The sequence below is a fragment of the Arvicanthis niloticus genome, chromosome 6, assembly GCF_011762505.2.
Source record: "Arvicanthis niloticus isolate mArvNil1 chromosome 6, mArvNil1.pat.X, whole genome shotgun sequence".
Lineage (NCBI taxonomy): Eukaryota > Metazoa > Chordata > Mammalia > Rodentia > Muridae > Arvicanthis > Arvicanthis niloticus.
Window position 1 is genome coordinate 8,844,364 of NC_047663.1, and position 21,874 is coordinate 8,866,237.

Genomic DNA, 21,874 nt, shown 5'->3' on the forward strand with positions numbered 1-21,874 from the left:
CATTCTGCTTCCCCAGAGCAGTTTGCTCCCTCTTGCAGCCCGAGTACCTGTGACAGTGGAATGAGCTCACCTGAGTAGGGAGGCGGATCTTAGACGTGACACTGCTGCCAGACTCTGTCTCCTCTTGAATTTCTAGTTCATCCCAATTGGTGGCTGTGGCCAGGACTGAGCCAGCATCACTTAGAAGCAATGATCGAGTGAATCCACACATCAGAAACTGGTGGTAAAAAGAGAATGGCCACATTAGTTCCCCAGGGCCTTTGCAGTGTTGGTTTAAAATGACCAGCATGTGGGTAAGCAGCAGCACCACTCTCCTGACAAGTTAACGATCAGCAAGAAGTAGCCGCTAGCCACTGTAGTGATGCCAAGTGTCACCTGATGGGAGACCAGGGACTGGTAGGAAGTTGTGGTATTGACACAAGAGCAAGAAGCAGGATTCCCTGTCCAGCTTGGCAAGAGGAAAGCATGCTATAAAAACCAGGCTGAGGAACAGGAAAGAGCTTACATCTGAGCTGCCTGGCATATGCTGTGGCAGCTATGAAGTAAGCATTACTTGTCTCTAAACCTCATTGAGGACAGCAAGACTGGTGTAAGACTGAGAAGTCCTGTGACTCACTTTCACAAGTGCTGAGCTCCAGACCCGGTAGGCCATCACGCTCTGTTGGAGCAGGACTTCCTTCACTTCCTGCCACTGGGCCTGCACGGGGAGGACATCTTGAGCTTTCCCCTTTCCCTGCTTTTTCAGAGTCCTCACCTCTCTTGTAGGTTTTTCAGAACCCCCACACTTTCCCACAATACACTGCTTTAGGTGAGGGCACAGTTCTCCCAGGGACTGGCAGAGTCTGGCCATGAAGAGGACTGCATGTAGCTTGGTGCTGTGAAGGACATCCTTTTGATCTTGTGTGACTTCTTCAATGGTCCGCAGCTCTGCCTGGATGCAGCCCACAACGGACTTGATGCAGGCCACGGACTGAGTCCGCAGCATGTCCTGTACAGTCCCAGCATCTGCATATCTATCAAAGGCAGAGTTCTTAGGCTGGTGCATGGGGGTGGTATCCTTGAGTAATGGTGTGTCACTGGAGGGAAGGTAGGCCAGGAGGTCGTCCAGTTTAACCTTCAGCTTAGAATCCAGGGCAGAACAGAAGTTCTGGACACAGGGGCTGATTGCTTGGGCTTTCATGGAGAGGCCACTGTTGGCAAACTGAGCCCGGTTTGCTACGCTGACCCAGGCAGCATCAGAAGGCAGGTCGTTGGGGCTCTCGGACCACAGGAAGAGAGACATGTTCTGCTCAAAGTGGACATGCTTACTCGATGTGGAGTTGCTGGTCTCCAGTTCCTGCAGAGCCGAGACTAGAAGCTCTTTGGAGCTGTTGGAGATGGATTCAAAGCCTTCTCTGGTCAGTGTCTATAGAGAACGAGAGTAGAGTTTTAGCCATCATTACTTAATAGAAATTTCCAAATGAGTTGAAATGGCAATTTATCCCGGCTATTATTCAGAACATTATTTATGACACAGAGACCATTTAAAGCCTGACTGTGAAATGCCCACACAGGTTCAGGTGTTAACAGCCTGGTCTCAGTTGGTGGCACTACTTAGGGAGGTTGTGGCAACTTTTGGAGTGGGCTTAACTAAAGCAAGGACACTGGGGTGTGTTCTGAGGATATGTATCTTTGTCCCTCTCCCCCAACCCCCATGCCATCTGCTCCCTGCTTGCCATGAGGTTAAGAGGCTTTACCACATGCTCTGGTCACGAGTTCTGTTTCACTACTGGCTCCAAAACAGCTGAGTGACGATGCACCGAATTCTTACAACTCTGAGCTAAAATAATACATCATCCCTCAGGTTATTTCTGTTTGCCATTTGGTCACAATGATGAGAAAAAGAACCAATATGTCAACACAGTGTGGCAAAGAGCAAAGACCGCATCCCTGAGGGGCGCCCTACAACGGCCTGCTCTCTCTTTTAGCTGTCAGGAAATCTAGATTTGGTAAGAAATAGGGAAAAAAAAAAAACCATTCAATAAACAAGGGAGGTTTTAACAGTCAAAAGACCACCCGAGGCTCAAATGTGAGGTGGTCCAAATGATGCCCACCGTACCTGTAACCGATCCAGGAAGAGCTGCTGCATCAGGTCCTCCCAGAACAAGAGTGGCTTCTCCAGAAGCCGCTGACACACCACCTCCCAGCTATGGCTGGCAGACTCGTTGGTAAGCAAATCCCATATGGCATCTCTGATGCCTGCCAGACCTTTCATGCTCTTCACGTACAGAAGCAGATTGCCGATCCCAGTTTTAATGTCTTCATTGCACCTGTAACAAGACCACTTTCCTCAGGCTCTACTGGATCCCTGACTATTTTGGCTGGCCTAGAACTTGCTATGTAGCCCAGGCTGGCCTCAAACTCAAAGAGATATGTCTGCCTCTGCTTCTGGAATGCTAGGATTGAAGGTGTGTGCCAGCACACCCGGCCTACATTTGTGGATTTCATTCACATCATTGTTAAGAAAAATCCTTAAGACTCCATTCAAAACCTCTGACCTGAGCACGTCAGCACGTTTCTAGCTGGACGGGCTCTGGGAGTCTGTAGTACTCTCAGCAGGCCAACTTTTGTCTAGAGCCTTGTGGCACGGCTTCAGAGCCAAAAGCTCAGAGTATTCGGTACTTAAGCCTAAGGAGAAAAGCCTCTGCTTAACTGTTTTGGGAAATAAATTATTGTCTTTTAAAGATTTTATTTCAAATTGTATGTGTGTGTGCGCGCGCGTACACGCACTTGCGTTTACAGGAAGATATACATGAATGGAGGTGCCCTCTGAGATCAGATGCAACAGCTCCCCCTGAGTTGGAGTTAGGTAGGTGTCCAAGTCTTCTGGAAGAACAGCACGTGCTCTTTAAGTGCTGAGCCTTCTGTCTAGCCCACAGAAAACATAGTTTCCTGATTCTCCCCTGAAGGTAGTAAGAGGGTCCAAAGGTAGCAGTGTACCCTGAGTGTGTGGCAGACATGTGGCACTTTACCCCATGACTGAGAACCAGCTTATGCCTCCCAGGTGTGGTCACTCCGAAGGCTGCGTGCAGGTCAAGCCTCAGGGGTGCTTTCTGACTGCTTACATGTCGATCCATTTCTGCAGCGTGTCTTTCAGGTACTCCTGGCTGATAGGATGTGCGAGGGTTCGAAGCACGGGCTGGAACTCGGTAATGGAGGCGGGCAGGTGTCTGAACCAGCCGCACAGCTTCATCTCCCCTTGGAGGGCACCGATACCCTTTCCTAGAGAAAAGGCCAAGTGAGAAGAATCTAGACTGGGCTTTGAACAGCATTTTGAACAGCATTTTGAGAATTACGGCCATGATGGAATTTCCAAAAACCTAGATGTGTCACCCACCCCACCCACCCTTGAGACAGTGGGTCAGACTGGAAAAAGGTTAGAAGTACAGGGAAGGTCAGTCCTTCAGCTGCCTCCCTACACTCTGCCGTCCTGCTGGTTAAGAAAACAGTACACACAGGCCAGGAGGAAAAGGGAGGGCAAACGAGGGATGTACGGACGGATGGATGAAAGGAAGGAAGGAGGAAAGCTGTGTAGTCTTCATCTGTGTGTATGTTTGAGGTGGGGTCTTACCATGTCGCTTAGGCTGGTCTCCAAGCCCGAGCCCCAGCGGTCCTCTTGCCTCAGACTTCTAGAGTAGCTAGGTCTACAGGTGCATGACACTGTGCCCACCAGTCATCGACGTTTTAATAACAGAGCTTAAGTTACCAAATTGAAGTGTAAGCTATTCACTTCCCTTTCCTTAGCATTCTGGGTCACTTGAAGACCTAAGGGATCAAGCACTGACAACCTGTTCTGCCCGCTGAGTCTCTTGGTCAGCCTACAGGCTTGGGCAGTGCCTTAAGAGGCCACTCGGAGTCTGTATGTCTGTTGGCTATGCCAGGGCAGGTCAGTCAGTACTCACCTTTCATGAAAGGGCTGAATAAGTACATCCCAGCATGGGGGTGGTAGGGTGGTGGTGGGCTGTGTGTGTCTCAAAGCACAAGAAAGGGGTTTTACTCAAAGATGAACCCCTGGTAGTAAGAATCCTGTACTCCCCTCCTTTCTACCTTTGGCTGCCTCCTCTGCTGACTTTGCTGATGGTTCCACCTGACCCTGCAGCTCTATCATTATAGGAGTCTGCCTCATTCTCTTTCTTACTGATACATCCACCCCTGTGGCCACAAATAAGCATGCTGCAGGTGGGTGTCTTTTTTTGGGGACACCTGCTCACTCCTCAGTCCCATTCCAGGGTCTTAGTGTTCTCCAGAGTCCCATCTGCAAATGGAAACCCACCCAAACCCCCAAACCGGTTCCTCTTCTAGTTAACATGGACACCTCCCTCCCTACGTGCTCCCCAGCTGATCCTTCATCTTCACTCAACAGAGATCGCCTGGTCATTCAGCTTCATCTCTATGGCTCCCTTCTAACCCAAGTTCTCATCCTATGTCTGACCCTGGACCACGGTGACAGCCCCCTGGTAGCTCTCAGCACCTCTCTGCCCTGCAGGACACCACTGCCACAAAACCTTTTAATTATAGCTGGGAAAATGCTACTTCAAAGAAGTGGTCCTCCCTCACTCTAGAAACCTCTTCTCTGGCACTCTCAGCTCCCCAGGCTAACACCCTCATCTCCAGACTCGGAACCTCATCTTTGTTTTACATGGATCTCTCTTCCTTTCCTCGCACGCTGATTCCTCTCGACCTTCAGCTTCCGGTTTGACATCACTTCCCCAGGGAAGTCCCCCCTCGGCTTTGGGAGATCCTGTGTTCCTTAGCAACTGGTCCCGTGCATTTACAGCAATGACGATGGCTGACATCAGACAGCAACCTGCACGCACCTCTGAAGGTTCAGCACCTCCCTTTACAACTAAGCTATGATACCCACAAAGCGAGGGTCTGAATCTTCCCGGCTCACTGATCTATCCCCAGAGCATGTCGCGGTAGCTGGGAAATGGCAGATGGGTTGAGTGAATGAGGAAAAAGGTTACAAGCTCACCAGTGGGATGCTGCCGTGTGACTGTCTCCAGGGTAGAGAAGAGCAAGCCACAGGGCAGGGATGGGTCGGGGAGCACACCTTCTGGTAGAGTATAGAAAAGGGCATGTGCTTGGTTCAGAGTGGTAGCCAGCAGCTCCACCAAAGAGCAAATCTGGGCCTTGACGCCAGCACCTGTAAGAAGAAGGCACCCTCTTGTAAACAGGTCCCTTTGGCAAGGCTGAACACAGACCACTGCCTCAGGCTCCCTTGGTACCATTCCCTGTTGAAGAATCACATTTTAGAGAGAAGCACACATACCGTGATGAGGCTGGTTCAGAAGTGTCTGAATAGTAGCCTTTCTGGCCAACAGGAAGTCTGTGAGGGCTTGCCGGGGAGAGCTCTCCTCCAAGAGCATTATAGAGCACAGGGCCTCAGCCACAGCCTGGTCTGACACAGCCTGGCATTTGAGCAGCATCTTGCTTTCGTGCAAAATGGTTGACCTAGAAAGACTCACAAAGATCAACAAGGAGTAGCTAACATCTGGGGTGAAGTGTCTCAGTGTATTAGGAGAAAAGACAGACAGACCCCTGGGATACTATAGGGGTCAAGTGAGCTCGGGGCTACCACACTTACCTGAAGTGGCTGGCTGCTGCCACCTGCCGGATGAGTATGGGAAATCTTGAGAGGATGGGGCTGTATCTGGAGCTGGAGGAGTCGAGCTGCAGCAGGCTATGCAGGTGGCAGCAGAGCAGGTACAGCTGTGTGGCCTGGAGGTGCTGCGAGGCTTCCATGGCGCTCCAGATCTTCTCGGGGATCTCTAACAGCAGCTTAATCTGGGCGGCCATGCTGTAGAATTTCTCGGACGGGGGTTGTGGCTGAAGGGCAGAAGAAGACCGTCAGAAGAGCAAACAAAAAGTACAGGTCCGTTTACACAGGCTTGGGGAGAAGTTGGGGAATGCTTTAAATTTGAAGCTTTACCGAGTGTGGTAGCGCACACCTTTAATCTCAGCACTCAGGCGCGGGGGGGGGGGGGGGGGGGGGGGGAGGGGGGAAGATCTCTTGTGAGTCGGAAGCCAACCTGGTCAACATAGCAAGTTCCAGGCCAGCCAGGACTACACAGAGAAACCCTGTCTTTGAAATCAAACAAACAAACAAAAACCCTCTGACGTTTTCACTAAGCTACACTTAGTACCGCTCAGCTTTCAGGGCACTTTTGAGGTCTGACCAGATGGCATCTCACCATCTGGTTATCGGTAGGAGGGAGGGGCATCTCGCCTGATCTGGTTATCGGTGAGTGGAAGGGAGGCTTCGTACAAGTTTCCTCCTTCCTCTCCTTTCTCTTTAAGGTCATTCTTGTTCACTGTTCTTTACCTTAACCCCTGCACCAGATCTTCATCTGGCTGAGTCTCCATCTGCCCTTTCACCTCGATTCTGTCTTCAGTAGTGGGGTGATGGGTGTGGATAAGGGAGGGGGACCAGCTTTGGCTCTTTGGTGCTCCTCCCCATCTACGTGAGGCAAGCAGGCCCCCTGCAGACATCAGATGCTAACAGTTTAATCTCGGACTTCCCAGGCCCATTACTGTGGGAAAATGAATGTCTACTCTTTATGAATTATCCAGTGTTGAGTATTTTGTTACAGCAGCATAGCTGGCCAGTGACCTCAATGTTCCAAATCTCAGCTGTCCTTATTGGGGAGGAGCCACACCTAACACGCTCCTTCAGAACTATTACGTTAAATGGACATTTGGTGATTAATCACCTTTATGCTAAACTATTTTCTACTGCCATTCTAAATTATTCATATTAAAAAATTCAACTTCCCATGGGTTTACTTCTTTAATTAGAATGTAAATTTCGGGGCTGGAGAGATGGCTGGCTGAGTGGTTAAGAGCACTGACTGCTCCTGAGTTATAATCCCAGCAACCACATGGTGGCTCACAACCATCTGTAACGAGATCCGATGCCCTCTTCTCCTGTGTCTGAGGATAGCGACAGTGTGCTCACATACATAAAATAAGTAAATAAATCTTTAAAGAAATGTAAACTTCAAGAAAGTATTGGGAGACTTCTGTTTATGATTTGAATGGAGAGGGCATTCCCCCAGAAATGCATCAGCCATAACTATGAAAATCAACACATTTCTAATACTAGGCCTACATAGTTGAAGTTAGCCAGCTAAGTCTGTCCACTTGAGAGGGGGCTGGACTTAATGTATAGCTTAGGTAGTGACAGGCCGACATAGTTCCAACCTTCTTTGGGCACGTTCATTATACTACCCTAGTTTTTTGGCTTGGGTTTTCTGATTCCCAGGTAGCACGAGAAAGCTGACTCCACATGTGGGTTTGTGTGCTTTTGTAATTTCTTCTACTGTTACAGTAAGTTCTCCTAGGTTTAAACTTTTCACCCTCGGCGCCCACTGCGCAATCCTAGGCCAACACCCACTGTTAGGATGTGCTTCCCACCCCATCGTTCTGCATCGGGTCTTTAATGTTCCAGGGGAAGACCTGGAAAATTCAGGATGGCCCGAGTTTTCTAAACCAGCCTTCGTTGCCTAAAATGAAACTGTTCACCTATTAATAGGGGGAGGGCCTGACGGCTGAGGCTACCCTCCCCCAGTTCTCCGGGCCCAAGTGCAGGGTGGGATGAGGAATGAATGACTTTGACAGGAAGGTGTGAGCGAACGGAGAGATCTGTTCTCGACTGTCGAGAGACTCCTGGCGTTTTCAAGGGAAGGGGAGCGCAGGGAACCCACGGGAGGCGAGGGAATCGTCCGGAAGTCCGGGAAGGCTCCTGGAGCAAAAGGACGGCTGACTTTTCGGCAGCGGACCAGCGTCCCAAGGAAGGCCCGCAGACGCCTCCCCGAGCACAGAGCGGCGTGAGGGGCGGGCCCCTCCGGCGGAAGGTGAGGGATGGGGTCCGCCGGGAGGCGGGGCGGCGGCGGGACGTGGCGGGTTCGGGTCCCGGACTGACCTGCGGGGCCCGTGGGACCCGGGGCGCCGCGGAACCGGCCTGGCGGAGGCGGGCGCAGTATTGATCGGTGGCCTGCACGGCGTCCACCAGCCCCTCGGCGCAGCGGCGCATCTGGCCGATGGTGTCCGCCGCCTCGATCAGGTCGCGGTACCGCTCGCCCACCATCTGCCGCAGCTCCTCCTTCTTGTGCTCGATCTCGGCTCGAACCTGGCGCTCCAGCCCGCGGATTTCCTCCGCTCCATGAGTCTCGAAGAGCGCGTTGGGATCGCGCAGATCCAGCCGCTTCAGCGCGGAGGAGGCGGTCGCGGCCGCCATGGTGCTAAGCCAGGCATCCGCCGGCCGCTTCCGCCTGCCAGCCCCGCCCCGCCCTCCCGCCATCGTGGATGCTGGCGGAAGTGCTTCCGCCAGGTCGGGAGCCTCGGAGGTCCCAGGGCCTGAGCCTCGGTGGCAGTGCTGCTCTTGAGCGCTTGTTTTTTTGTTTGTTTGTTTGTTGTTGGGTTGTTTTTTTTTTTTTTTTTTTTTACTGTTACAACTTCCATCTCTTCCTTTCTCTCCGATCCTCCCTTCTCTCCTCCTCCCCATTCTCTCCCTGTAGGGGATGTGCGTGTGACAGAAACAGACTCGCATGTGTGTGTGTGTGTGTGTGGGGGTGTTGTGCAAGTTGCAGGAGGTTCACTCCTGCCATGTGGGTCTCAGTGGAGAATTTTAGATGGAATTTTATTGGATTTGGCGGCAATCGCCTTTGCCTCCTGTGCCATCTCGTCTACCCTGTGCGCATGTTTCTTTAGGGAAGCGAAGTAATTAAGGTTGCAGAGCCTAACCGGTACTTGCTAGTCAAAGTCTTAGTGACCCGGAGCCCCTTACATGGCACCCAGATCCTTTCCCGGGGAGAGAAGAGCTTCACAAGGGGGTTCATTATGGTAAAGATGTATCCACGATAGTGTTGCTGTCAGTCTTACATGCATGCACGCTTCTTACAAGCATGAACTCTTCGGCCCTCGATAGTTCATCGCCTCAACCAGGCCTGGGCCGTAGGACTCTTTCCTAATCATCTGGACTCGCCAGCTGGAGATCTGAGTGACAGCTGTGGTCCACCTTGTGAGCAGTCCCACGGCATAGCCGCCTGGGTCTTCTATTTTATTTAAATACTGTTTAGTAGCCTTAAAATGGGTTTCCTTGTTACCGTCCTCCAGTGATGGAGACTGATGGGGAGGCCAGGATGCCAGAGGATTGGACATCTTTAGATTCACCCAGTAAGAAAACCTGGACATTCTGGCTTGCTGTTCATAAGTCTGTTCAGGACCCTTCGTTTTTGAAGTTTGCTGTTGAAGAATGTATGCTTATGTTAACACAGAGAAAACAGTTATTATGTGTTCAGCAACCCTGTACCATACACACACAGTCTCTGGGTTTTCTCTCTCATTCACCACTGACGTTACTTCGAGGCAAATGCCACAGCAGTAGATTAATATCTAAATAAGGGGTTTGCTTACGACATTCTAGCAAGAAGAGTTCTGCTCTATGCGCAACAGAAGCCCAGGGAATTTTATTTACCTTGGGGAAAGGGGTTATCTCAGAACTCATAACTTGGCTCTAGATGGTGTCTACGTGTCAGAGTTCCCCCAGTACAGCGCGCCCCCTGGTGGCGCAGCTGTAACGTGCAGTCCTTTCTGTAGTCTCCCGCTGCAGGCTGCTTTGGTGCTGTTTTGCTTCTGAGCCTGCAGAATCTGTCTTCCGTGTTTGTGAAGCACTTCTCAGCCTGGCAAGAGCTTTCCGCAGGACTTCTTGCACCTACTGTGCCAGCCTGGAACCTGGGACTGGTCCACAAGACCTGTTTGGGCCTTCGGCGGCAGCGATGCTCTGGTGCAGGGTTTTCATCCTAGTAGAGGCTAGGTACCACCTACAATATCTACTGTGCAGAAGTGGCAGGGACAGTGGCTGCAGCTGTAGTTTCAAGTGCCAGCTCTGGTGATGGGTATCTACAGGTTGAATCACCCTGTGGTATACTTTGGATTGGGAATGTTCTCCCTGCCTTTGCTCCTGTTTCCTCAGCTTAGTTGGGCATCCTGCCCAGCAGCTCCGCAAAGCTGCTGGCTGTCTTATTGATATGCCCATTTTCTTTGAAAATCAGAACCATGGTCTGTAGCTTGCCCTGGGAGCCTTACCCTTGTTCCTCAAGCTCCACAAGAATTAGCTAACGTCTTTCCTACACTCAGGGGACCATGATCAGTTAATGTGGGACCAGGGGTATCCTGTGTGATGGCTTCAGCAAAGGCCTCATTGCCCGATGTGTTCTGAGACCAGCGTCTGCTTTCCCATCTTTTGTGCTGTTTCCTTGGCTGAGTTGATCAGACTTGCCTGAAGATGCCACTGTTGCCCCTCTTCCTGCAGAAGGAACTGCTGCTCAGGGTTGTTTCCAGATGTCTTCTCAGCCTGGGCACTGGAAAAGCTCCCCAGGCCTATGGGAGCTGTGCCCTTGGCTCTGCTCTCTGAGCCTCCAGGCTTTAATCCCTGCATCCAGAGAGCAGTCCTCTCCTTTCCTATCAGCCACAACTATCCAAACCAGCATCTGGGCTAAGAGCTCAGTCCAAGCAGCTAGAGCAGGCACTGTGCTGGGATGTTGGGGACAGAGATTGCTTAAGCTAGTGGGAAGCTCGGGGTCCTGTTGTAGTTTAGTTTCAGTTTGTAACCAGAGGTAGGTGTGTGTCGAATGCAGCTTTGATTATTATTATTATTATTATTATTATTATTATTATTATATTTATGAGTGTGTGTGTATGTGTATATGTGTGTCATCTGGGCATGTTTGTGCAGTGCCTACAGAGACCAGAAAGGGTTCAGATCCCCTGGAGCTGAAATCATAGTAGACTGAGCGGGAAACCCAATTCCAGTCCTCTGTAAGAGCGGCTAGCACTCTTAACCACTGGGCTATCTCTCCAGCCCCTTCAATATGACTTCTAGTATCGGTCTTTCTCCCTTTTAGCTCAAACCTTTAAGTTGTAGCCCTTGAAATCAAAGAGGCATTCCTCCATAGCCCCAGCTGTCATTTAGAACATCATAGGCCTTTGCCTCTGTCCTCTCTGATTCTCACAAGGAGCCCATGCAGAGGGGGCATCACAGACAGCTAAGGTTCGTGGGATTGAGTAACCTAGCTGAAGTCACCAAGCCTCTCGATGGCCAAACCTGTTGTCATAGTGTCAGCTGTCAGCTGGACCTAAAGTCACCTGAGAAGAGTGAAACTCAAACGATGAACTGCCTTGCTCTGATTGGTGTGTCTGTGAGGCCCTTTGTAAGACTGATAATTCATGATGTACCAGGGCCCAGGCCCTGAGTCTGTGCCACTCCTGGGCAGGTGGGCTCTGGCGCTGTAAGAAAGGTAAGCAAGCCAGTGACCAATGTTCTTCCGTGGTCTCTGCTCCAGGTTTCCGCCTTGCATTTCTGACCTGACTTTCGTCAGTAATGGACTGTGATCCGAAAGTGAAAGATTATAACCACAGGCTTTTCTGCTCATGCCCCCATTCCCCAAATAATGACTCTTGACCCTTAATACTTGTGAATAAATGCCTAGGTCACAAGCTCGGTCCTGTTCCTTGAATAGATCGTAACTAATTAACCCCTTTATTCTATTCTATGAGTGCCACGTGGCTAGTTACCTCTCCTCAGTTTCATGGGTCTGTCTCCTCAGAGTTTGGGAAAAATCTCTTCCTGAACCTGACTCTATCCCAGAGTTCCTGTCTTCCGACCTGAACCCCCACCTCCTGTTTCCTGCCTCAGCTAATAGGCTGTCAGCTTTTTATTGACAGGCAATGGTTCCCTGCAGACAACAAGAGATCCTCTCTCCCTAAGATGAAATAACTTCCCAAGTTGTTTTTGGTCAGAATGTTTGATCTGAGCGACAGAAAAGCAAACAGGGACACTTATCTTCAGAGCCTTGTCGGTCAGCTTGACTCCAGAAGAAGTCCTTATCTTTTACTGAAGTCTCCTGATTAGCTTTAAAGAAAGATTTCAGAGCGTCAAGATGACCCAGCTGACCAAGGTTCACACGGTCCCCACTCTGTTCCTTTCACTCCACCTGAGCTGAGATCACTGCAGTTGTATTGACAGACTGGGGAGCACGGTGTAGCCATACCTGCTGGGCAAGTATTGGGACATTAGAGGGAGGGCTGGGAACATGCTGTGTTTTTCTCTAGGCTTGTCCATGTGTACCCTTGTCCCCCTGAGGACAATGAAGGGAAAGACTTATCCTCAGCTTGTTTTCCTCCTCCCCTTGGGCTAGCCTGGAGCTCAGCACATAGCCCAGGCTGGTCCGAAATTTATTACAATGTGCCTGCTTTAGCCTCCCGAGTGCTAGGGTTGCAGGTGTGAGAGCTCATGCTTGTGTTTCTGGTTTTTGTGGTTTGGGTGTGTGAAGGAGGGGGACAGGGTTTCTCTGTGTAGCTCTAGGTTGACCTTGAACATGAGATTCTCTTGCCTCAGTCTCTTGCTTGGGGGTCATAGGCATGTGCCACCTTGCTTGGCTCTTCCTTACTTAAAAAAAAAATCAACTTATTTTTATTTTATGCATGTGGGTATTTCGTCTGCATGTATACCTGTACACCATATGCATGCAGTGCCCATGGAGACCAGAAGAGGGCGCCAGAACCTCCAGGTTGCATACAGAGAGTTGGGAGCCACTGTAGGAGGATGGGAACAGAATCCAGGTATCCTGAGATAAGCCAGTGCTTACAATTGCTGAGCCAACTCTCCAGCTCCTCATCCTTCTTACTTTTTAATATAAGCATGGAAAACTAGCCAGAATAATCCTTAAAAGAGAAGAATCTTGCTGTACTTTGGACATTGAGTGGCCCTCTCAGGTCCCCTAGGCAAGAGATTTTGTCCCTAGGGTGGTACTTTTGGGATCTGAGGTCTAATGTGAACTCTTAGGTCACTGAGAGCATGCCCATGAAGAGGGCTGTGAGATCTTTGCCTCTTCCTTGCTTGATCTTTGCTTTCTGGTCATGAGGTGTATGCCCTTTTCTGCTACATGCTCCTGCTGTGACATGCTCCCATTGTGATGTGCTCCCACTGTGACGTGCTCCCTCTGTGACGTGCTCCCTCTGTGACGTGCTCCCTCTGTGATGTGCTCCCTCTGTGATGTGCTCCCTCTGTGATGTGCTCCCTCTGTGATGTGCTCCCTCTGTGATGTGTTCGGCACCCCTTCTGAGTCCCCTTCGCCCGCGAAAGAGACACGTGAGGCAGTGTTCGGGTAGTTACTACAGCGAGGCTTTATTCTTATATCAGCAGAAGCGGAAGACACCAAGCCTGGAAAAGGCACTGCTTATATGCACCCTAGAGTGGCGTGTTCACTTCTGATTGGCTGTTCACTCATCACCCCATATTACGCCCTGGGATGGGCAGTGGCTTGGTGCGCTTTTGCCTCTTGCACCTGCGCAGTTTAGTTGTTTACTTGTGGGAGCACCGGATGCCCGCACCATCTTGTAATGGCGAATGTTATCACCGCTCGCCTTCTGTTGGAGGGAATGGTAGTCGCATCTTGTACACGCTCAGACAGAAGATAGTCAGGGAGAGAGACAGACTCACTTGAAGTGGAAAGCAGAAATTTAGCTCTGGGTAAAGGAGGAAGCAAGAAGGAAGGAGGAAAAGGAAAGGGGCAGTGGGGGGAGGGGACGGTGTTCAGGAAGCAGAGGACAGACCCGCGTCATTGAAAGCCACATCGGGTTGCACAGAAGGCTGGATTCTACACAGGTGCCCAGTGGGATTCAGATGTTTGGTGTTTACCCTTGGTTCGGAGATGGCCATGAGATTAATGCTCGCTGTCTTGACATCTTATCTTTATGGCAGCATTTATCAGCCTGTGTCTGCTGGAGGAGACATTTGTAGTAGAAAGGGCTGGTGATTGACTTGCCTGTTTGCAGATTCCTTAGAGATTACCTTCCACTAACAGCTGGGCAAGCATCTCTCTGGTGAAGGAGCCTGCATGTCTGCGCTCGGTCCTCCATTTGTGTTGACTGTGCATGCTCCTGGCATGTGGGCTAGCAGTGCGCTGGATGCTGCAGGGAACATTTGGGTCTGACTTTGGCTTGTCCCCTTGCACCTTTCCAACCCAGCTTCACGTCCCAGCACAAAGGATAGAACATTCGGGAATGGCCTCGGAGTTCTACCTCTCAAGCTACCAAGTTGTCATTTTCTTTTTGGAGACAGGATCTCGTGGAGTCCAGGGTGACCACAGACCCACTACACAGCCAAGGATGACCTTGAACTGCTGATCCTCGTGCTTCTGTCTCTAGTGCAGTGGGATTATAGACACGGGCAGTCACGTTTCACGTGGTGCTAGGGATCGAACTAAAGACTCAACAGTTACCATGGTCTCTGGGGCACAACAGCAGTCAAAGCCACAGCCTTGTAAAACTAGCAATAGGCAGTAGATGCTTGCCTGGGAGTGGCCATGTTCCAGCAGGTAGGGCTGGCCTGTGGACCAAACCAAGAAGAGAACCAGTGTTTGCTCACCAGCCCTGGCTCATGGACCCATTCTTTCTCCTCTCCACTTTTACCACCGTGAATCAAGTCACCAGCGTCTCAGTGGAGCTGGAGTTGCCCTGCAGTTCCTCCAGTTTCTACTCTGTTCCCTGTTTAGTTCCTGCTCCTTGATGCAAAGGGCAGCCGGATCGTCTCTGTTCATTTCTTTGAATGGTTAAGGCCTTGAAACAAAACTGCGCAAAACCAGGCCATCCTTTCTTTTTGGTCAGAGGTGACAGTGACAACCTTCAAAGCCGATGTGCAGCCTTCTCCTTTTTCTTTCTCCTTCTTCCTCCCTCGTTCCTCTTCCGTCTTCCTTTCTCCTCCCCTCCTTCCTCCCTCCTCCTTTTCCTCCCTCCTCATCTCTCCTTCTTCCTCCCTCTTCCTCCTCCCTGCTCCTCCTTCCTTCCCTCCCTCCCTCCATCAGCAGCCTCCCTGGCCTTTGGTTCTGTAAGCTGAGGCTTGCTCCCTCCTCCTAAGGCCTTCATTCTTGCTGCTCCTTTTGCCAGGTCACCCCAGGCTGGGAAGCCAACCTGGACCACTGCAGGTGGAGTAACGGAGGCTCACAGTGACCAAGCTTCACTGTGCGAGCATTCTTACTCTGCTCTCTGCATCCACCAGTGCTCAGAGCTGATCCTGCTTCTTATCTTTATGGTGCAGGAAACTGAGCAGGGAGGTTTTTAATTTGCTCCTAATAATGAGGAAATAGCAGAGCTGCTGTGTAAGTCAGCTGTCTGTCTCTGGGACTGGAGCCCCAGCCACCGCTCTTTACTGCCTGTGTGTTCTCAGTGTAGCATTTGCCGCTGCACTCAAATGCCAAGGTCATCCATTTGTGTATTTTAGACACACACACACTTGCACACACACATACATATACACATATATACACATACACACACATACATACACAGACACATACACATAGACACATACATACACATATATAGACACATACATACACACATTTTCACACACATACATACACACACATATATACACAGTACACATACACACATATGGACACATAGACAAATATACATACACACATACATACACATATATAGACACATAGACATAAATATACATACACACATACATACGCATATAGACATATACACATACACATATATACACACATACATTCTCACACATACACACATACATTTTCTCACACACATACACACATACATAATACATACATACACATACACACACATATAGACACATACACATATATACACACATACACACACACACACACAGAGGATAGTTGTGCGTGTCAGTCTGTGCAGGTGGAGGTCAGAGGACAACTTGCAGGAGTGGGTTCTCTTCTTCCACCTTGTGGGGTGCTGGGACTAAACTCAGGTTGTCAGGCTTGGCCACAGCACCTTCCCCTGAACAACCTCACAGGTCAGTTTGTATATTTTGAATCAAATGTCTCCTACTACAAGGAACAGAGACCCGCACTGTCTTTTGTCTTCCTGATTTCCCAGCTTCCAGAACAGCCTCTGGCACATAATTGACACCCAGTATTTGGGGAATACACGAGCAATTTGACTTTGTAAGTAAGTGATTTTTGGCATGCTAAAAATGTAACTATGGAAATAGTCACGCTGTTGCTCACGCTGACTTATAAAGGAGAGAGTGGAGATTCATGTTGTGTTCATCTCTATTGTTTTTTATAAGCCATATATATATAATTTATTTTGGTTTTATGTTTGTTGCTGTTTTGCCTGCATATGTGTCTGTGTGGGGCTGTTAAAAGTACTGGAACTGGAGTTGCCCACAGGAGTGAACTGCCATGTGGGTGCTGAGAATTGAACCCTGATCCTCTGGAAGAACAGCCTGTGTTCTTAACCATTGAGCTATCTCTCTATCCCCAAACATGCTTTGTTGTTATTGTCGTTTGTGATTTTTCTCATCAGCACATGGTGATGTACATGGGTGGGTTTTGCTATCCACTTTTTCGTACGTTTTGCTTATATTTATCTTCATTACTCTCCACTCCTTCCTGCTCCCATCGATCCCTTCTTTTTCCCAATTAGCCACTCCCCCCCCCCCCCTTTCCATCTACTTTGACGTCCTTTTGGTGACCCAGTGAATTTAATCAGGGTTGCTTTCAGGAGCACAAGTGAGGGGCTCTTCAGGCGAGCGTGGACCAATTTACCACTGGCAACACTGAGGAAAATGTCTCTCTCATTTCCCCAGCAACTGTTAACTGCCTACGAGGTGGGGCTGCATGACTCCTCCCCCACTCAGCATCCCCACAGAAAGATGGACTCAATCTTGTTGCTACCTGAGCAGCAACCGCTGTGCATTCCGCAGAGCGTCTCGGAAGCCAGTTTCCTGACTCTCCACCTCTTCAGCCGGCTCTTACACCCTATCTTCTGGTTTTCCCCGGATTTCTGTAAGCCTTGGACATGGTGGTACAGAGACACAGTTAGGGTTGAACATTCAGCGGTTATTCAGCACGTAGACCAGTTGAGAGTTTGACAGTAGCTGTCACCCGCTGCAGGAGGAAGCCCCTCAGACCACAGTGGACAGTGGCAGCACTAGCTGATAAGCGTAAGCATGACCGTTCAGAAGGCAGTTTGACAGGCACATCGCATCCACTTAGCAGAACTACACCTGTAGCCGTCCACTAGGGTCTGTGTTCTCCTAATTTTGTCTAGGTCAGCAGTACCATGAGTTCATTTGTATTCAAATCTAACATTGGTGTCTTTGCCCCAAAGTGTGAGACAACTTTGCACTTGTGGATGTCATGTATAGAGTTAGGAAGAGGCAGCCACTCAGAAACCTTGTAATCACTTGCCTGCAAGTTTCTGGGCTGTGTATGAGTCTATTTACATACTCATACGCTACAACAGCTATACTGAATATGGCGAATGTAATGATACACATTCGCCATGGTTTCAGTCTTGTTTCCCAGATGGTGGCGCTGTTTAGGGAGGCTTAGGAGGCGTGGCCTTGCTGGAGGAAGTACGTCACTGGGGGCGGGCTTTGAGGTTTCAAAGGATTTTCACGGTCCTTGCCAAAGGACTCTTTCCTCTCTCCGTTGTGTTTGTGGTTCAAGATGTGAACCTTCAGCTCCCAGTTCCTACAACATGTCTTCCGTCCACCCACATGGCCATGTAGGTGCTGAGAATCAAACTCAGGTCCACTGCAAGAGGGGCTTCTATAAACTGAACATTAAGGAGACCGCAACCATTTGACCGAATCATTGAAGGGCCTGGGTGTGTAAACAAATGTACTGATTGGGACTAGAGAGACAGCTTTGTCGTTAAGAGCGCTGGTTGCTCTTCTCAGCACACACATAGCAGCTTACAACTCTAGCTTACAACTTGCAGCTGTCTATTATTCCAGTTCCAGGGAACTGATGCCGTCTCTGGCCGTCTCCGGATACCAGCCATGTACACGGTATACGTAACACACATGCAGATAAGGATTTATACAACAGAGGAGATGAAAAGAATCTAGGGTGTCAGCCCAGGGGTTAAATGCACTTGTGGCTCTTCCTCAGGACATGGGTTCAATTCCCATCACCCACACGGTAGCTCACAACCACCTATAACTTCCGTTCCAGGAGGTTTGGTACCCTCTTCCGGTCTCTTCTGGCTCCAGGCGTGTACACTGGTGTACATACACACATGCAAGCAAAAAATGGTGACATGCATAAAATAAGGTAGCAAAAGTAAAAACCAAGGCAATCTTGCTTTATTTTGTCTAATTAAAGGTGTAATGACACTCATCTGTAGTCTGGCTATCTGAGAGGCTGAGGTGGGAGGATCACTTGAGCAAGATCAACTTGGGCAACATAGTGAGACCCTACTTCAAAATCAGTCAGGTAATCATTATAAAGAAGGTGAAGAGAATGTAGTATTTAGCCGGGCGGTGGTGGTGCACGCCTTTAATCCCAGCACTTGGGAGGCAGAGGCAGGTGGATTTCTGAGTTCGTAGGCCAGCCTGGTCTACAGAGTGAGGTCCAGGACAGCCAGGGCTACACAGAGAAACCCTGTCTCGAAAAACAAACAAACAAAAAACAAACAAACAAACAAAAAAAGAGAATGTAGTATTTATTGGGGCACCTGTGTTACAGATTTTTAAAATACTTTCCTTCCTTCCTTCTTTCTTTTTCCAAGACAGGGTTTCTCTGTGTAGCCCTGGCTGTCCTGGAACTCACTCTGTAGACCAGGCTGGCCTCGAACTCAGAGATCTGCCTGCCTCTGCCTCCCAAGTGCTGGGATTAAAGGCGTGTGCCACCAATGCCCCGCTATAAAATATTTTTCTTAGGTCTGATCTTTACAAAATTCTGTGACGCACAGGTTACGCCTGGTTTTGCAGATAAGGAAGTGCAGCTCTAGAAGGTACTCATCTAAGGTTACACACTCTTCAGGTACAAGTGTAGTGTGGGACCGGGTGAGCCGGGGCTCTTGGGGATGTCACAGAGTGTGCCGTACCTCAGTTTACCCATTTGAAGAATGGGAGCCACAGGAGGCTCTTTTGGGAATTGAGTTAGATAAGGCATGTAAGTGCTTAACGAAGGGTTTAGTTTTTTTTAAATAACATTATTCATTTTATGTATATAAGTGTTTTGCCTATGTATATGCATGAGCACGACTTCACTGCATGCCTAGTGTACACAGCTGTGAGCTTCTGTGTGCTGTTGGAAGCCAAACTCTGGTCTTCTTTAAGACCACTGTGTCATCTCTCCAGCCTCTGTTTTAATTCATTAATTAAATGTTTTATTTATCTTTTTATGTTTGAGTCAGATCTCGCTGTAGGCCTGGCTGACCTGGGAATTATTATGTAGACTAAGCTAGCCTCCTGCTCACAGAGATCTGCCTGCCTCTGTCTCCCTGAGCGCTGGGATTAAAGGCGTGTTTTTGAGACAGGGTCTGGCTAAGTTGCCCCAGCTGGTTTTGAACTTGATATGTAGCCAGGGAGGGTTTAGATTTCTGATCCTTCTGCCTTAGCCTCCTGAGTAGCTGGGATTCCAGGCCCGTGTCACTAAGCCCAGCTTCTAACTGAGAATTAAGACTATCTAAGCAGCTAGTAATTTGTTCAGATTTGAAAGAAAGGATAACGAGATGATAAGTTGTTTCTTGGGCCAGTTTCCAAACTCTCAGCATTTCTTGGTAGTTTGGTTGTCACCAAGTCCCTGCTTGATGTTGCGGTGCTTGTAGAGATCACTGATGCCCCGAGCACCAAGCAAGGTCTGAAAATATCTGTCCCTTTTCAACATTTTCCTCCTTCCCTCCCTTCTTGTCTCCCTCCTTCTCCCTGTCATGTCCCTTCCCCCTTCTCCTTCCATTCATAGGCTTTCCGTGGGCGGAGAGTTTCCAAACAAGTGACAAAATTCTATCGCCCATCTCTAGTTCAAGCTGGCAGAGATGGTTAAATTTGGTAAGATTCTAACCTGTTTTCTTGAGCGTGCAAGCTCTCTTCCAGAGGGAAATGGGGACAGGAGAGAGTTTTCATGGCAGTCCTAATAAACCGACTTCAGCTTGAGTTCTTTTGCTAAAGAATCCCATTTCTTTGGAAAGTGCCTCATTTGGAAATGTTCAAAAATTAAGTCACCAAAAAAGGGAATGTTCGCCCTTTGTTTTTTTGTTTTGTTTTGTTTTTTGTTTTTTTGTATTAGTGCTGCATAATTACTTTACTAGCAGACATGGAGGTCAACGTATCTGAAAGCTAAACAGACAGACAGAGATGTATAGGAAGGGTGGGAAAGTGGGTTCAGGCTCTCCATTTAAAAGCTGGCAGAAAAGCAGGGATGGCAGATCAGCCAGAAAACCAACGTCAAAAATCATAAGAACATATAAGAACAATCCTAGGAACGGAAAAAATGTCCAGTGATGGGCTATGGTAATATCGTCAGCATGACTATGGAAACTGCCAGTTATGTAGTTGGGGCTGTTTCGACAGCCTGAGCTGCTAAAGGCTTCTCTTGTCTCCTCGAATCCACGGGGCACGGGAGGCGAAGGGAGGCCCATTCAGTCTTCAAATATGGGTGGTGACTCCAAAGGCAGCGTCCTTACCACCTTCAGAAAAAGACACAGGATAATGTTCGCAGCAAAACCCAGAAAGGAGTATGCAGTATGTATGCGTGCACATAAGAATGTTTGGTCCCTCTTGACGACTGGTCTCCTCTTTGTAAAAGGTTGCCACCATTTCTTGGTGTTAGCCAGAGAGTGATGGATGGGTTAGAAACGAGAAAGATTTCTGAGGAACACGCCCGGTGTAAGTTCAACAAACTTTAAGCAAACTTTAAAAGTGAGTTTATACTCTCTGCTTACTGTTTCGTGTATGTGTGTGTGTTGGGTGTACATGTGTGTGTGCAGGTATGTGTCTACCCGTGCGCGCGCGTTTGTGTGTGTGTGTGTGTGCGCGCGCAGAGGTTAGAGGTCGATGTTGGGTGTTTTCTTTAGTTACTTTCTACCTTTTTAAAAAAACTTCTACGTGCATGAATATTTTGCCAGCATGTATCTATGTAGACTGCACATTTGCCTGGTGCCTGCAGAGGCCAGAGAAGGTGCTAGAAACTGATGGAACTGGAGTTAGAGAGGGCCATGAGCCTCCATGTGGTCCAGGTCCTCTGCAAGGGCAGCAAGTGTTCATAACTACTGAGCTATCTCTTCAGCTCTTCTCCACCTTCTTTTTAGAGACAGCAGTTCTCATTGAATCTATAACTCATCAATTGGCTAGGTTGACTGTCCATCAATCCTGTGGGATCCTCCTGTCTGTGCCTCTCCAACACTGGGATTACAGACTTGTAATTACAGCTTCTGGCTTTGACCTGGGTGCTGGGGATTGGAATTCAGATCGCATGCTTTCATGGAGCAGGGGCAGGGGGGGTGGGTGGGGTGGGGTGCTGAGCCATCTCCCCAGGCCCTGCCACTCTTTGTTATCGAGATGTTTTGGGTGGCTTCCAGTCTTCAGGGCAGTTGAAGTGTCCCTTGTTGACCACTCATCAGATGGAGTGATTTGGCTCATGGAACGTCTCCTGGGACGTTGCTGGCTCGCTGAGCTGGCACATATCCTGGTCTGTATCGGAACAGATGGGAGCCCAGTCTTCATTAGCAATTTGTTCTAAGGATCTTTTTCTCTGGCTCAACTACATATTAAACTCATGTCAGAGCCATTTAAAGTCCAAAAAGAAGAAGAGACGGAGAAAAGGTTACCCTGCCTCTGAACCGTCAGGCTCAGGTCTCTGATTCTCCACTGATTTATCCCCTTGTAATCAGTTCCCAGCTGTGTGTTATGAGAATGGAGGGCCACTCACTAATAGTTTAAAGGTATTGTAGAATTTTTCCTTCCTTCCTTCCTTCCTTCCTTCCTTCCTTCCTTCCTTCCTTCCTTCCTTCCTTCCTTCCTTCCTTTCTGTTTTTCAACACA

The 21,874-nt window shown here is 49.1% G+C and overlaps 2 protein-coding genes across 4 annotated transcripts in view; one reads left to right on the forward strand and one right to left on the reverse strand.

Moving 5' to 3' along the window:
- Nucleotides 1-8,323, reverse strand: part of Cog1 (component of oligomeric golgi complex 1) — a 12,334-nt gene extending 4,011 nt beyond the window's left edge. Inside the window, exons 1-8 of the mRNA XM_034504922.2 lie at nt 7,964-8,323; nt 5,627-5,868; nt 5,312-5,493; nt 5,015-5,185; nt 3,105-3,261; nt 2,099-2,309; nt 617-1,405; nt 71-217 (exon numbers count right to left, since the gene is read on the reverse strand). Of these exons, the coding sequence (XP_034360813.1) occupies nt 71-217; nt 617-1,405; nt 2,099-2,309; nt 3,105-3,261; nt 5,015-5,185; nt 5,312-5,493; nt 5,627-5,868; nt 7,964-8,278 (2,214 nt within the window). The 5' untranslated portion in view covers nt 8,279-8,323. The remainder of the gene's footprint in view (nt 1-70; nt 218-616; nt 1,406-2,098; nt 2,310-3,104; nt 3,262-5,014; nt 5,186-5,311; nt 5,494-5,626; nt 5,869-7,963) is intronic.
- Slc39a11 (solute carrier family 39 member 11) overlaps nt 5,776-21,874 on the forward strand; it is a 416,239-nt gene continuing 400,140 nt past the window's right edge. For 2 of the 3 annotated variants that reach the window (XM_034504929.2, XM_034504931.2), the window contains exon 1: nt 7,642-7,895. The gene's annotated coding sequence lies outside the window, so the exon portion shown is untranslated. Of the gene's footprint in view, nt 5,915-7,641; nt 7,896-21,874 lie in introns of those variants that run through there. The other variant, XM_034504930.2, reaches the window with a different exon arrangement.